This window comes from Dasypus novemcinctus, chromosome 16, assembly GCF_030445035.2.
Source record: "Dasypus novemcinctus isolate mDasNov1 chromosome 16, mDasNov1.1.hap2, whole genome shotgun sequence".
In the NCBI taxonomy this organism is placed as follows: domain Eukaryota; kingdom Metazoa; phylum Chordata; class Mammalia; order Cingulata; family Dasypodidae; genus Dasypus; species Dasypus novemcinctus.
In genome coordinates this window covers 73,273,018-73,290,536 of record NC_080688.1, presented here as the reverse complement: position 1 = coordinate 73,290,536, position 17,519 = coordinate 73,273,018, and the positions used below count along the sequence as shown (strand labels likewise).

The 17,519-nt window shown below is 37.1% G+C and overlaps 1 protein-coding gene across 18 annotated transcripts in view; it reads right to left on the bottom strand.

The window, feature by feature from the left end:
- Window positions 1-17,519, bottom strand: part of WDR7 (WD repeat domain 7) — a 439,870-nt gene that overhangs the window by 358,409 nt on the left and 63,942 nt on the right. For all 18 annotated transcript variants that reach the window (XM_058277785.2, XM_071208567.1, XM_071208570.1 and 15 more), the window contains 5 exons: window positions 15,202-15,308; window positions 13,937-14,015; window positions 7,742-7,916; window positions 3,502-3,578; window positions 1,624-1,743 (listed from right to left, as the gene is read on the bottom strand). In XM_058277785.2, coding sequence (XP_058133768.1) covers window positions 1,624-1,743; window positions 3,502-3,578; window positions 7,742-7,916; window positions 13,937-14,015; window positions 15,202-15,308 — 558 coding nt within the window. The remainder of the gene's footprint in view (window positions 1-1,623; window positions 1,744-3,501; window positions 3,579-7,741; window positions 7,917-13,936; window positions 14,016-15,201; window positions 15,309-17,519) is intronic.

Here is a 17,519-nt window from a genome sequence, read left to right as displayed (position 1 = left end):
TCTGGTAACAAAATTTCAAACAATAAACTATTACACCAGAATATTTCCTAATAGGGGAATTATTTATTCCATCAATGTTCGAAAATACTATATATATGAGATTAATGACCTCAGTTTTATTATTTAACAATTATCACATAAAAGTCTAGTCCCTGTAATTGTACCAGCAACACACAGACTACTGACCTGATAGGCCTGACATTTTTATGAAGGGAATCAAAGTTTACAAAGTGCCTGCAATCATTCTCTCATATGATCCTTTACAGGAGGTGGGAAGCAGGTACTGTTACTTCCCCCCACCACCACCACCCATTTTACAGATAGGAAACCGATACAACAAGGGCTCTATTGCTTCTTCAAGGTCACGTGACCAGTAAGTAGTAAAGCCATGACTAAAAACTTTGGTTTTATAATGCCTAGAATTGTCCTTTCTACTATTTTTAATTGTTCATCATAATTCATTCCATATTGCTAGAAAATTTCCCCGAGAGGAAAGATTAATTCAATGGCACAGCTTTCATTTTACTTTTCTTTAAGGAAAAAGCAGTGAAGTTGCTTGGGTAGAACTCTGAGGGTTGAACAAACCTAGCTGAATTTACCATGAATTTCTATAATATTTACCAGTACAAAACATTAGCACTATAAGAGTAGCCAATAAAAAAACAAGAAAGAATAATTAAAGGAGACCAGCGCCCCAGCCATATAATCTGTTAAAGCAAATTAAAAGTTATGTAAATTAAAACAATACAGTACTAATACATGAACAGACAAATCAACAAATCCAGAAACAGATACCAATAATATGGAAATAGACTATATTATAAAGGTACAAGAACAGAAAAATGAATTATTCAACAAATGGCATCAGGTACAGGGGTCCATCTGGAATAAAAATGAAATCAAATTTCAGTTCCAACCAACACCTCGATTGCAGACTTGTGAGAGACCCTAATCCAAGCCTACATTCCTGACCCCTAGAAACTGGGAGATAATACAAGTTGGTTGCTTTAGGCTGCTAAATTTTGGGTTATTTTGTTATGTAGAATTAGATAACTAATACACCTCTTTCAGAGACCTGTTGTGAGGATTAAAAGAAATAATACATGGAAAGCACAGAGCAAGTGCTCAAAACATGCTATTTTGCTATTGTGAAAATATTAGAGCCTGGCAATGGAGAAGTAATATACTCCTTCTATCATTAGCTCTGGAGAGAGATGTTCTCTTGACTCCAAGAAGCCAAGGGAAAAAAACCGCATTTTTGGGTATAACACCACCCTATATAAAGATGTGTCCAACCTGCAGAAAACTCATATGACTGCTTATATTGTACCAATAAGATAATGACTAAAACAGCAGCAAAAAGTAGAAATGTAGACCCGGAGAATAATAGTCACTAATCGAATCCTTCCATGTACCAAAAAAAAAAAAAAAAAAAAAACATATACAAATCCCAACTCTTCCCTCCACTGTTAAAAAATTGAAAAATGGAAATCAAAATCAGACATGAATTACGAATAGTTAAAATATTCTTGCACCAAGCTTTTCCTTAAAGTTATCTTTGGAAGCCTGAAAAACTAACATCTTAAGGGATAAAAATACAGTTTCTTATTTATGTAATCTTACCCTCCAATATTTGGAGCACACAACTAAAAGTGACCTTTGTGTGAACGCACAAAAAGAGATGCTTTGGCAATTCTGACAATAGATTGGTTTGGATTCCTCCTCAAATATTGGCTCAGTATCCTGAAAAGAAAAAGATTTGTAAAAGTTGAGAAATGACTTGGTTGTCAACTGAAATTATCACACAATGATAAGAAAACAAAATGAAAAGATGACATTGCTTGACATGTTCATCATTTTAGCTCCTCATGAAGACAACAAAATAGTAAAAACCAGCAAAAACACACTTTATGAACTGTGACAGTTTGATACTATTGGTGAATTCCAAAAAGGAAAACTGACTATGTGTGTAAACTGGTCTTTTCCTTTGGGCATGATACACTTTGACTGTATTAGATTCAGAGGTTTCACTTTTACTTATTAAATTAAGATTATGGCTTTGACTTGGCCATGTAAGTAGGATGATGAATCCCCGCCCCCTTGATGGGCAGACACTCGCACAGAAAACAACACGGCAAGGAAGAGAGCAGAGTTTTTGTTTTCAATTTTTAAAAAAAATTTTTTTAAGATACATAGATCACAAAAAATGTTACATTAAAAAATATAAGAGGTTCCCATATACCCCACCCTGCCCCCACTCCTCCCACATCAACAACTTCTTTCATCATTGAGGCACATTCATTGCATTTTGTGAATATATTTTGGAGCACTGCTGCACTGCATGCATTATAGTTCACATTGTAGTTCACACTCTCCCCGAGTACTTTCAGTGATTATGGCTGACTTTCAGTGATTATGGCTGGATATATAATGTCCAGAGAGCTGAGTTTTGATGCTGGAGTCCCTGGGAGAGTGCCCAGCTGTTTGCCTGATAGTTTACACCTGGCCTTGTAGAGCAGCTGAGCCCAGAAAGAGAGCCTCGGGGAGAGCCCCGGGAAGAGAGACAAGCCTTACGTCAGCCGACAGCTGAGATGGAAGAAGCTGGGACATGGAGCCTTACAAGAAAGAAGGCTGAACCCTGGCAGATCCTGGCAACCATCTTGCTCCACCATGTGGCAAAAATTTTGGTGAGGGAAGTAACTTCGTCTTTATGGCCTGGTAACTGTAAGCTTCTCCCTAAATAAATACCCCTTATAAAAGCCAACAGATTTCTGGTACTTTGCATCAGCACCCCTTTGGCTGACTAATACTAAAACAGTTGGGCATAAATGTATTTACTCCAAAGCCATTAAGATTAAATACTGATAAAGTGTCAAGAGTATAATTGCTCTGGCAATGACAAATGATAAAAACCTGAATTAATCCTAATTTTTGTAGCTATAAGTGCTGGTAGGTTAAAAATAAAACTGACCAATTCATCCAGTTACTTCCAGATTTGATGCATAAAATTTCCCTAATTGAAGAGATTAGTATCAACATTGTAAAAAAATCGATTTACTTTAACTTCTTATGGATAAAAAGTAAGAAGAAATTCAAGTCTAAAGGACTGAGTGGCTTATAAAATGCTTTTTTTGTGGTGATTTGTCTTATTTTATATTTTTCCCCAGGCGCAAACTACCTTTGAAGTTTTAGGTTAAACAGAAGCAATTGAGGAAAACCCCACCTCTTTTATGTTTCTCTACTTTCTATGCCATGTAAAGTGTTTCTCCACTCATATCTTTGATAAAGTAGAAGTCTACCATCAAAAGTGAAGACAATAATTCACTTGCATACACAGCACAACTAGGGTATCTTCTCTACTATATCAACAAGACTATAGAAAGTGAATAGCTTTTTCCTTCCACTCAAGAAAAAAGGGAGGGGATATATCATTACTAAAATTTATAAATACATAAAGAAAAATAAAAACAGAAAAATCACTTCCAGTTCCATTTGTCTCACCTGCATTCCACTAGTTTCTGAGGTAACAATCCACACTTTCAAGATGCCTGTCACTGAAAGTGCCACCACAGTGTCCTCTGAACAGAAAAGGAATGAGAAGCCAAGTTTACAAATAATGTTTTCTTTCGAAATACTAAGATGGCTCACTGAAAACATACTGTATGTTTTACAATTAGTATAAAAAAACATAAATCTATATTTCATAAAATAATAGAAGCCAGATTTTGAAACAGTTTAAATAGAGATCACCAAAAATTTGAAATTCACAGAAAAATTGTTTCTAGCTACTTGAAGTTTTAAAAATTTTCTAATCAACAAGCTTTATCATTTCAAAATGTTCCTGTTTACTAGGTTAACAAATAACTTTTATTCCTCAAAACTGACAACTTTCAATTATTTACCATGGATGATGACAGTCATTTTATTTCTTCAAAGCACCCATTTACCCCTTTTCCCATCTACCTTGTCTGCCTTCCAAACATTGTATTGTACACGACAAACTCCAAAGATTGTGATAAAATGAAAGACATGACATAAAACCTAAATGTATAAGCTTCAGGGAAGAGACCAGTTACAATACCATAGTGATATGCTTGGATTTTGCGAGGATGAACATTAGAATGCAGGCTCCAGAGTGAGGGAGGTATACATTAAAAATCACATTTTTTTCCTTTTATTAGCCAGTGCAAAGTGGAAAACATAAAAGACCAATTACTGTATGGTCTCACTGATGTGAACTAAATACAATAAGTAAACTTACAGAATTAAATTATAGAGTGTTGGTTAGTTGGAGACAGACTGTGGATTGAGAAGGGGAAGCTGATGCTAAATGTATGTAGAATATTTAATAAAGTCCAATGTAAATATGTGGAAAAGGGTAGAGTTGATGGTAACACATTATAATGAGTATAACTAACACTACTGATTTATAAATGTGATTATGGCTGAACAGGGTGGTCTAGGAAGATTAATGCTAATTGAAAAATAATCTAGGGACTGCGTAACAGTGATTTCAGAGGTACATGAGATCTGCAGGTAGTAATACAAGAATGTTCCTCTAATTACAAGGTGTTAATAACATTGTACTGAATTGAATGTAATATTAAAAAAATGAATAAAGACAAAAAAAATAATATTGTGGTACATGTGAAAAATATAACTAATGCAATTTATAGACTACAGTTAACAGTAATACTGTAATATTTTTGTAGCAAAGGCAAGGAAAGTATTGTATCGCTAAATGGTCAAACAAAAAAAGATGGGATTTAGTTTTATGAGATGTGAATATGGCCAAGGATGTTTTTTTCATTTTCCTCATTAACAAAGAGACCTTGGCCATGTCGTTTAAACAATCTGTGCTCATTTATTCATCTCCCTGAACACTGAAACAACAACTAAGTTTGTTTATAAGGATTAAATAAGATACATGTGCCTGAGAGGATTTTTTTTTTTCCTTTTAGACAGAATCTTTAAAGTAATGCTTCCATAATTTGTTAAGCTGTCTTTTGTTGGTTATTTTATTTTTTGAAGTTGAAATAAAGTTTTAAAAAAAAGTGAATAACTTAACTAATATATCAAATTCAATTTACTTATCTTTAAGCAAACGTATATGAATAACAATGTTACTCACCTTAATGAGCTGGTATGAAAATTAGGACATAACAGGTATAGCACTCAGCACACACTAATTTTTTAATAAAGATTAATTATTACTGTTATTTTTTAAAATTGTATAAGTAAAAACTTTAGATATTGCATAATTTCCAAAGTAACATAAGGCACTGGAATATACTTATTACCACATTTCCCATGATCCTTGTACAGAGAAGCTATAGCAACTGCTTATACAAGTGCTGTCATTACAGTAAAAGTACAACATACCAATGGATCTAAAAGTCTCAAATACCACAGAAGAGAATATGGTAAATGCAGACGAAAACTATATGTTTTCAACATTATAAACCTATAACCTTTAGAATTGCATGGACCACACACAATTTTCTATCAAAGTTACATTCTATTCTATTCTATTCATTCTTTTCTGGAATATGGTGTGTGCCCGTGTATCCATATGAAGAGTATAAAAATTCAAAATGTGCAAGCTGTTTGGTGACAAATATAGTATTTTTTTTAAAAGAAGGCATTAACTGTAATTAAAGGTGAACACGCTAATAATGAGTTTTCTATTGGCTGGAAAATTAAATTGAATCTCATTTTCAATTTTATGCTCAGGAATAAAGCAGCAATTCTCTAATAGGCACAAAAACCTCTCTGTCAAGATTCCACATTAAAGAAGCCTGCTCAATTTTAACAAGCATTTCTCAAACATACCCAACCACAGAACCTTCCTTTTCCTGTAACACCTGTTTAACAAAGCTCAGAACCAACACTCGGAAGAACACTCCTTGAGAAATGCTGCAAGTCTATGTATCTATTCCGATAGTCTTTGTCTTAGTTCAAACCTGCACTGTCTCCTGGCTGAGCTATTAAAATAATATCTTAACTAGTTTGTTCCCATCTCAATAATGTCACCAATGTAACATTTAAAACATAAGTCCTTGCATGCATTCTTATCCAAAGACTCTCGGCATCTACAGCAGGGGTCAGCGAGCTACAGCCCATGGACCATATCTAGTCCAGTGTTAGTTTTTGTAAATAAAGTTTATTAGAATGCAGCTAGCTCATTCACTTACATATTATCTATGGCTGCTCTGGCACTACAACAACAGAGTTGAGTAGTGCAACACAGACCATATGGCCTGCAAAGACTAAAAAATTCATTATTGGCCCTTTACAATAAAAGTCTGCCAAACCCTGATCTACAGAGTGAAATGCAGGTTCTCTGGCTGGCATGCCAGGTCCCTCATGATCTGTACCCTGTCAACTGTGCCAGCCTCATATCCTGCCACCCCTCCCTTCATAATTCTTGCCTCAGAAAAAAACAATTCATCGTTCTCCATACACACCAGGACTATTTTTAATGTTTTTGCACCTTTGTACAGACGATTCTCCCAGCAGAAACAACTTGATCCCCATGTCTGCCAAACTCCTGCTCATCTTCCAAGTCCTAGATCAGATTTCATCTTATCTAAGCAGCCTTTCCTACTTTCCTTAAGCCCCATCCACTGCCTTTACTAATTCCATCCTCTCTGTACCATTTCTCTACCTTGGATATATACCTATTGTCACACGTTACACCCTAAACTGTTATTGTTTATGTATCGTTCTCCATTACTTGAATTTGAGTCCTTTCGTAGTTCAATCCCCTGCACCTAGAAAATAGTAAGCAATCAATAAATATTTGCAGAACAGCTGTTGAATAAAAAGATCTGTGCTGAATTCTGACCCTAAGATGTTATAAATGAAAGTTTCCATAAAACTACAGGCAGTTCACTGATAGGAGGCAGTAAAGTAATAGCTCTGGAGTCCAACTGCTACAGTCAGCACACACTAGTCTCATCATCTATACAACAGATGACAACTGTACCTACCCCACTGGGTATTGTGAGAATTGATAGTAAATGTAAATGTTTAGCATTGTTCCTAATACTGTGAGTACAGAATAAATGAAGTTTTGGTGGCAATGGTGATTATAGGTCAGTCTTTAAATAAGAGTTTATAACCATGAAGCCATTTGGGGAAGAAAAAAAACAAAGAATGCTCCTTAAAAAGTTTTATGAGAGTATACATTCAATGTTCAGCACTAATCATTGTTCTTTTCCTGAACAATTTTAGTTTTGCTCTCAGTTGTTAATGAAAAGGCGTTCAATAGAAATGACAGAAGGATACTCGTAGTTATTGAGCATCAACTATATACCAGGCACTTACTAGGGATTTTCATGAAATTTAACTATGTATAATCTTTTTCTTTCTCATTATCTCCATACGAAATGGAAACACTTCCTATCCCTCCTAAGCAAGTGGTAAAGCTGGGCTCCAGAAATATACAAGTGAAACTATAGTTCCTTCCAACATACTTCCAAGGGTTAAGATATGAAAATACTCTTCCTCTCCCCAGAAAATCATCCAAACACTCTTAAGATTGCCAAAAGCTAATGATCCACCACATGGAATGAACATAATCTAATCAAAGATGCCTTCATGGAAGAGAAAGACCATAAATTATTAAAAGAGCTGTCTCTTAAACAGAAATACTATTTTATGATAAATCATTATACTATACAATAAATTAAACATTAATCCATGGTGCTGAATTTCTTAAAGGACATAATACACTAACCTTGTGTTTGGTGGGATCGAATTACACTCATGGAGCTAATCCAGTCTGGAGATATCTTTGATACTAAGGAGTACAGCACCTCAAGGCTGGTGGCATCCACAACAAGGATTTCAGGGTAATGACCATGGCATAAAAGCCTCCCTTCTCGCTGATTTCCAACAGAGAACTGGTAGAACTAAATTTGTGTCAAAAGGAAAAAGATTTTTAGATGTTCCCCTTTAATTGAGATACTTGATTTATATACATTCATCAAGATTATGATATTCTCCTAAATACTCATCTTCTGTAATATTTTCAGGTGTGTACAATATGGTACATATTCTATTTATATGAATATATATGGACCACATACATTAATTCTGCAACATTTCGAAACAGCTGAACAAAAATTATTCCTCCACCCTCCACCCCCCTCTCAATTGTCTGCTGTGTCCATTCCATGTGTGTTCTTCTGTGTCCACTTGCATTCTTGTCAGAGGCACCAGGAATCTGTCTCTTTTTGTTGCATCATCTTGCTGCGTCAGTTCTCCGTGTGTGCAGCACCACTCCTGGGCAGGCTGCGCTTTTTTTGTGGGAGGCAGCTCTTCTTACAGGGCACACTCCTTGTGTGTGGGGCTCCCGAATGTGGGGGACACCCCTGCATGACGGCACTCCTTGTGTGAATCAGCACTACGTGTGGTCCAGCTCACCACACAGGTCAGGAGGCCCTGGGTTTGAACCCTGGACCTCCCATGTGGTAGGCAGATGCTCTATCAGCTGAGCCAGATCTGCTTCCCTATTCCTTTTCTAACATCTTACCTCACTTTTGAATAATTTGGGGGCAGATTTTGTGATTAATTTTTCTTTTTATCCCCCTCTAGCATCTAAAATAGGACTGCTGAATTAATCAATAAAATGCCTGAATAAAATCAGCTTCACAAATCAGGTCAAAAGAAACACTTTTTTTGTTGGCCACAAAATAAGAATTGTTTTGGTTACAAAGATAAGAATTTTAGATGAATGGAAAAGTGAACATGGACTTATTACTATATGATCAAATAAAATTTTGACATGAAGGATGACTGACGTTCAAATATATTACCATAAGAAGTAAATTCTGATAGAACTAAGTATGTTGTTTCAGACTAAATTTTAGTGCATAGTGTGCATTTATACTCTGTGTAGAGGAAAATTAGAGGAAGAACCAATACAGTCATAATCTACATCTTACTCATGGAAAGGACTGCCCACAAGGATAAAATGGATTTCCATCAGTCAAAGAGCAGAGGAAGGATAACAATCAAAACAAGACCAACAAAGGACAAAACAAACAAGCAAACAAATAAAAAACAGGACCAGCACATTATTAAAGGATTTGTCTTTCCCTGGCCTCAAAAAGGCAGTGGCTCTCTTAGTAGACTGATTCTCCCAGGGGACTTCTAGAAAGTAAAAGCATCTACTATCCAGCCTACTATTTTCCAAGATATTGGGCCCGATACAAATCATGTAAGGACAAGAAGTTAAACCACAAAGAGCAAAGATGTAATTACACTGCAACTAAGGAAATCACTAAGAAACCCTGGGTCCAGCCTGTTCCCACATTCAAAAGTCAAGTTCTCAGAGCTCAATTTTGTACAAAAGAATATAATCTGTCAATTATGGAGCACATCATATACAAAGTACAACTTCTTACATATAAACAATCATGGAGCACATTAAGTTCAAGGTAGAGCCACTAAAACTCCAAGAGGTGTTCTACTAGCCACAGGGAGAGACCTCTAGATCTCAGAAGATTGGTTTAAAAACCACCAGACACAAAGGGAGGTTCCAGGGACTATTAGGCACAAACACATAATAACGTTGACTATAGGTAGCCTTGACCCATATAAGGGGAAGATGTATCAAGGAGGAAAGGATGGGTACAGAGAAGCAAACTTTGTCAGTGTTTATCTAACACCTAACAGGGAAGACGTGCACTGCAGTCACTAGAGCAGGGCTGTGTCCTCTGGGCAGAGGTATTTCATTAGACCTACCTAACAGCCTCCCAACTTTTGCTTTAATGTTATATTGCCAATCTTCTGAACACTAATTTAGCTACCAAGACACTTTGATATCGGCAGAGAGAATGTCCTGAATGGGAAAATGAATGCTGCAAACATTAACAAGGGATGACCCCACATGCTAATAAATGGCATTTCCTTGTGATTTCAGTAAGTGCCAGTGTCACCAAGAGGTTTACTATATCTGTTTTCTCATATGTTAGCATGGGTTTTCTTTGTTAACAAATGATTTTATTTGTTTGTTTTAAAGGAGACGGTATGATGTAACAGAAAGAACTCAGTCCCTATAGTTACATTAACCTAATTTGGGATGCTGGTAACTGGAATGATTCACTGAGAGACTTGGGCAAGTCACTTAATGGCTCTGGGTCTCGGCTTCCTTATATGTGACCTGTAGGTATGTGGTGATGACTAAATCAAATACCATTGAAGAAATGCCTATTCAGGGAAGCAGATTTGACCCAATGGATAGGGCGTCCACCTACAACATGGGAGGTCCAAGGTTCAAACCCAGGGCCTCCTGACCCATGTGATGAGCTGGCCCATGCGCACTGCTGATGAGTGCAAGGAGGGCCATGCCACACAGGGGTGTTCTCTGCATAGGGGAGCCCCACGAGCAAGGAGTGCACCCATGTAAGGAGAGCCACCCAGCCTGAAAAACGTGCGGCCTGCCCAGGAATGGCACCGCACACACAGAGAGCTGATGCAGCAAGATGATGCAACAAAACGAGATACAGATTCCGGGTGCCGCTGACACAAGCAGACACAGAAGAATACACAGCAAATGGACACAAAGAGCAGACAACTGGGGGATGTGCGGGTAGGGAAGGGGAGAGAAATAAATAAATAAAAAATATTACAAAAAAAAACCCTATTCAATATTTGCTCAATAAATGTGAATTCTTTTCTCTTACCTTTCCTTCCCTATTGAGAACCTAAATCATATTTTATAAATATTTTTTAATTTTCCCAACACTCAACACAGCAAACAATAAGTAAACTGAAGCAAAGAGACTAACAATTATGAAAAAGTAAGAAATAATACCAGGAACACAACTCAGAAAACACAACTTCCTCCATTATATTCTACATACTAAGCCAGGCAATTTCTTCCAAAGACTTGGAAAGTGTTAAAAATGTACCCAGGTAATGACTGCACAAGCAATAGAAAGGATATGATAAAAAAAAACAAAAAACAAAAAAACAGGTTAGTTTGTGTCAGTCACCAAGAGAATCATGAAGACTTTAGCAGGAGGGAATTCTATTACTTACATCTGGAACACTTACCCAAGTATGGGGTTTTTCATTCAACAGGAGCAGTGGTGCAACCTGGCATACTCTACAGCTTTCCTCTTTGGTCTCCTTTTCTTTATTACTGTTCCCCATTGTGCAGTTTGAGATTATTTATGAATCCCCAAAAGCAAAAAATTATGTTTTTAAACTAATTTATTTCTCTGGGTGTGGTACCCTTTGATTGCATTAAATTCAGCTGAGATGTCTTTGATTACAATTAGGGCTTTTAGATTTGACTGTTAAGATTAGGGCTTTTAGATTTGACTATGTCAGAGGACATGACTCAGGTTGAGTCCTCTTCCCCTTGCTGGGTGTAAAATAAATGGACATTCACTCAAAAAGACACAAGGACCTGGGAGTGTCCGGAGCCCTCTCAGGAGCCCCACTATTTGGGGTAGTAGCTACTTTGGCTGTCTATGAGATCCTGCTGAGACACGCATAAGCATTACTTCTCTGATGGCAGATAGCTCCAGAATTTGGTGCCATGACAGTGGACCCTAATTTGGAGTTTGTGCTCCCAAGTGTGCTGTCACACGTGGACTCAGATGTGACTTCTCTACACATGCCTCTTCTTTCCCTTTTATTGAACCTATAGTTGGCACTGGAGTTGGTAGGTATATGGCCAAGAGACTTGAATCTTTGGGTTGTCAATGTGTCAGCTGGGCCATGAGCCTCAGCAGAGTTGCAACATCTACTCCCCAATTCATTGGACTCACCCAGAGAACTAACAAGGTGAGGATGGACAACCACCATACCATGGAACCAAGAAAGTCTACAACTGCAAGCAAGAGAGTCCCATCCATTAGCCACATGGGATCAAAGCCCCCTCTCAATTAAAGATGGAGTGGCCATCACCATCCCAGAATCCTCAGGATTGGGGAATAAAATATGGACTAAAGTGGACTTACTGGTATTACACTACAGACTTATTGTGATTCTACCAATGGAAGAAATTATATCATTGATGTGGAGACAGTGGTCACTGGAATTGTTGAAGGCAGGGAGAGGGAAAAAGAGCTGTAATATGGGGGTATTTTCAGGACTTGGTATTGTCCTGAATGACATTGCAAAGACAGATACAGGACATTATATATTCTGCCATAACCTATAGAATGGAGTGGGTGAGAATGTAAACTATAACCCATGCTGTGTGGCAATGTTCCAAAACGTGTTCATCAATTGCAATGAATGTACCACACTAATGAAAGAAGTTGTTAATGTTGGAAAAGTGGGAGGTGTGGAAAAGTGGGAGGTGTGGGGAGTGGGGCATAAGGGAGTCCCTTATATTTTTTATGCAACATTTTATGTAATCTATATATCTTTTAAAAATAAATAAAAAATATATTAAAAAAAAAGATACGAGGGAGAATGCTCTGTCATTTTTTATTCTGCCATGTGACAGAAAGGAGAAGGCTCAAATAGATAAAGCCCCAGGGAGAGATGAACCATTTTGCCTGATAGTTTACAGCTGAAATTGGGACGAGAGCCAAAACTGATATAGGAGTTCCAGAAAGAAACAAGTCCTATGCCAGAGGACTTCACTCAAGAGGAAGAGTAAGCCCAGAGGGGAAGGTAGAGACCAGTCAGGGATCTGCAACCATCTTGCTTCAACATGTGGCAACCATTTTGGTGAAAAAGTAACCTTGAGTTGGACTTTTTACAGCCTTGTAAATATAAGCTTTTACCCCAAATAAACACCCTTTATAAAAGTCAACACTACAACCCCAGGTATTGGTTCTTCTGACGGCTACAGAGACCCACAGGTTTTATGGTCATGGCAGATGGAGTTCACTGCCATGTCAGTTGGCCCTTCTTTGGAGTTGCTGTTTCTGAGTGCTGGAGCTGGACTCAGATATGATATCTTTTCACAAGCTTTTCCTGTTATTTTACCAGAATTGTAGTTGTGCTGGGGTTTAAGATATATCTAGGGGATCTGAATCTCTGGACTGACCATATGATAGCCAGGCCCTGAGCCTCAACAGACTTCAGCTCCTACACTCTGGTTTATTGGACTTACCCCACTCAGCTAACATGGAGTTGAAGAATGTCAACCACCACACTATGGAGCCTAGAGTGCCTACAACTGAAAGCAGGAGGATTGCATCCAGCATCCATGTGGAATCTAAGCCCCCTCTTGACATAGATGTGGAATGGACACAACCAATCCAAGGTCCACAGGATGGAGGAATAGAGTAAGGATTAGAGTGGACTTACTCATATTCTATTCATGAACTATTTTGGTTAGTAATCAAAGAAAATGTGGCATTGGTGTGGAAAAAGTGGCCATGGTGGCTGCTGGATGCAGGGAATGGGAGGAAGAGATGAGATGTGGAGGCGTTTTCGGGACTTGGAGTTGTCCTGGGTGGTGCTGCAGGGACAATTACCGGACATTGTAGATCCTCCCAAGGCCCACTAGATGGAACGTGGGAGTGTGGGCTATGATGTGGACCATTGACCATGAGGTGCAGCGATGCTCAGAGATGTATCCACCAAATGCAATGGATGTGTCATGATGATGGGGGAGAGTGTTGCTGTGGGGGGAGTGGTGAGGTGGAGCGGGGTGCGTGGAGACCTCATATTTTTTGAATGTAATATTTTTTAAAAATGAATTTTAAAAAATTAAAAAATTAAAAAGTCAACAGATTTCTGGACTTTGCATGGGCAGCCCTTTGGCAGACTGATACGCCCACTGAACTATCTTGTAAGGAACACTTGCACAACTCCAATTTTAGTCTTCTTGTCCTATTACCCCTCTCCCAATTTCTCATATAAAAATATAGGCGTAATATTTTAAAACCATTTTTTAAATGTATATTTGTAATAAACCATGCTGATTTGGATAGTTACAGAAATAAATACTAACCTGTATGCCAGTATGTGTGCAAGCTAATTTTGTAAATTCAATACATCTGCCATCATTCACATCCCAAAGGCACATCTCTCTATAAAATAAATAACAGCTAACTTTAAATCTGATTTTCAAAAGTACCATTTGACTTTGTCACAGTGGTTTAAATTAATCTTCCATTAAATTAACATACAGCACAAAAAGCAGAATGTAATCATTATACCTCTTCATCAGAAATCTCACTCCTCTCACCCACCATGCAACCCCCTCTACCCTGCCCACTCCACCTTAATCCACATCCTTTCTGGGCAATGGGATAATTGTACTTCCTGCCTCCCTTTTGGTTGGTGGAGTCTTGGGAGTAGTTCTGGCTAAAACTGATGGGAGGTACTCCAGAACTCTCTTTTTCAAAAACTCTGCTTGAGATCCAGATAGTGGCTACTCCCTCCACCTGAACCTTGAAGTTAGGATAGTAATGAAGTAGGGCAGAACCCCCAGGCAATGCATGAAAGGCAAGGCAAAACAAGAGATACACCTTTCATTTAAGCCACTGAGATTTCCAGTGGTTATTAATGCATAATCTAGCCCCATGCTAACTGGTAAAAATGACTTTTGTATTTTAATTCTATAAAGAAAACTTTGTAATATAGTTTATGTAATCAAAATAACTTGACTACATAAAATTAATTTTTCTTTACACATTAATGTATTTAATTCATAGTTAACTCATGAGCATATGTAGCTAGAAAACTTGGCACTGCAAAAAACAAAAGTTAAAGTCAAATGAATTCAAAACTTGCAAATTAAATACAATATTGTAAGTTTTGATTCTGCATTTATTGCAGAAGTCTTACTGAGTTTATATATTAAATAGAAATCAGTATAACTGTATGAACTTCATGGTATCATCTTTCAAATGTATGTGAACCCAGCATTATTCAGGTTTTTTAATAATCTGAAAGCTGTCTGCTAACTCAAAAGAATGCCATGGGATTAATGACTATGCTTCATCTTTTATGGTACTCTTAAGTTTCTCGAGGGCAAGGCAAAAACATAGTCATAAAATGTAATAAAAGTTTATAAAAATCATTAATAGAGGTAATATTCATATTCTTAAAATCGTATTTCAAATATATTATTTTAGGTTTAGATGACCTAAAGCTTTCATTTAAAAGATATTCCAAAGGGGGGGATAAAAAACCTCCCTACTTACTAATATACTTATACTATTTGCAATAAAGACTTCTGAGAAAAAAAAAAAAGAATAAGAAAACACTTACCCACTCTCAGACGCACTTACGATATACTGTTTGTCAGTGGAAGCACAAGCTTTAGACAAACAAGTGATTGAAGCTGTATGACCAAACAAGAGTGCTCGGGGATTAATCTAGGAATGTAAAAATAAGTGTGCCTAAGTACCAAATTAAAAAAAGAAAAAAAATTAAATGTAAGGAACATTATTACATATATACCTTTTGAGTCCCATCATATTCCATATTTGTTTAATTATTAACTAAACAGTTTCATACATAATCAGCACAAAGAAATATCATAAAATAATCTCTTTAATAAGCCATAAAGGTCATCTTCTTCAAAAAACATAAAGTTCAACAGCAAAAGTTATCATGTTATCACTGGCAAATCAAGAAGAATAAAAAATATGGGATGCACCAGTTCTTAAAAGCAAACCATAACACCAAACTTCCAATCTGGACCAATCTAACTAGTCCTACAGTCAGCCATCATTCAACATTCCTCTTTTCACCCCTTTTAGTTTTTTCTCTTCTTCCCATTGCCTGAAATGCTATGGTTACCATGGATTAAATAAGTCCCTACTAATGTCCACGCACTGTGGTAACTGTTTAACACACATTCCTTCATTTACTCCTTACCACAATCTTGTGTGATAGACATATCTTAAAAATAGGGAAACTCAGACATTAGCATTAAGTAAATTGTTCAGAGTCACACAGCTAAATACTAAGAAGCCATGAACTGACCTAGGTTTGTCCATCTCCAAAGCCTGAGTTCTTAACTATAACACTTCACTTCTTTCATCAAATGCTATGTATTACAGTATTCTCTGAATAAGTCTGTTTCCCTACTAGAATGTAAGCTTCATGAAGACATGAACCAGTCTCAGAATATCATGTAGCTTTACATCAACGTATTAAAGATAACATCTTTAGTCCTATCACCATATCTCTAGGTACCCACCAAACCAGGGATTCTTAACCAGGGATCCACTGAAAGATATCAGGGGGTCCATGAGCTTGAATTAAAAAAAAAATAACTTATTATCTTTATTGTCTCTGACCTCTGATATTGAGTATCATAAAACTATCTGCCATAACCTTCTGAGAAGGGATCCGTGGTTTTCAACTGACTGGCAAAGAACCCCTGCACTAAACCCATACATCTGAAATTTCTCTCATATATTTTATTCCCACCAAGAGTTTAGCTGAAGCGTCTGCCTTTTTCCAAAGTGATAAGAGACCAAGACAGGAATGGCAAAAGTTCTGCTACAGTCTTGAATCCTTTCCTAACAAAAGAGGAAGAAAAGATACCATGACCTCAAAAGAAAGCATGATGTGCCTAGTCTCTGAATGTTTCAATTCTTAGTGCTCCTCCATAGGCAGAAAGAGATGCTAAAAAGTATAACACTTAGAAAGACCCTCCATATATCTGAAAATAGTAAAATCACCTTTTACTGTCTTCTTTTCTTATGGGGAAATAGTCTAATAATAAAATCTTGCAAAAAAGAAATTTCTCTCCTACTCCCTACCACAATCCCACTCCCATCCATTAAGTCACTTTGACCCTCTTACTTGAACGTATGTAAAACATAACATTCTGGTGAAATACATGAAAAAATTCAGTGAAAGAATTGTTTCCGAGATCTCACAATTAAGTCTTAATGGCTGTAATCATTCCAATAAAAGGTGGTGATTTTTTTTACATTCATGGCTACACTGCTGATTCATATTTATTTTGCTATCAAACCTGACATTCTACAACACACATTTCCATTTACTTTCCAATCTGTATGCCTAGCACTTAGGTCATTAAGTTCATGGGATCATTTTTGCAGTTTACCAAAGCCATTAAATTGAACTTGCTAAGGATAAGAAATGTGTTGTAATTATCTTTACGACCCAAATGCCTAGAAGTCAAATGCCTGTTATTACTAAAATACTGAGTTTGGATTTAATTGATTTCCTTCTGAGTATTAACCATCAATTGTAATCCCCATGTGAATGTGACTCAATCTTACAGTCTTCCCCAACTCCTCCTCCATATCCCCTGTACTAAAGAACAGTAATCACCAAAATTCTCTATATTTTCCATTTCATTTCTGAACATTACTCACAGCCTCTTGCTTTAATCAAAGCCTGCAAGTCTCCTGAGGGTAGTTTCCCTTGAAGCCCTCTCACGGGTGGCTGGGTTTTCTCCATGACACCATGAATTACAATGCATGAAGGAAGAATAATTTTCTTTGCTCCTCCTGTCTCTTCCAGAAGGATTGGCTTTCCCTCCTGCAAAACTTTAGCACTTTTGCAGTTTATACCATCAGCTCTCTACCCTATACTCAGAACAG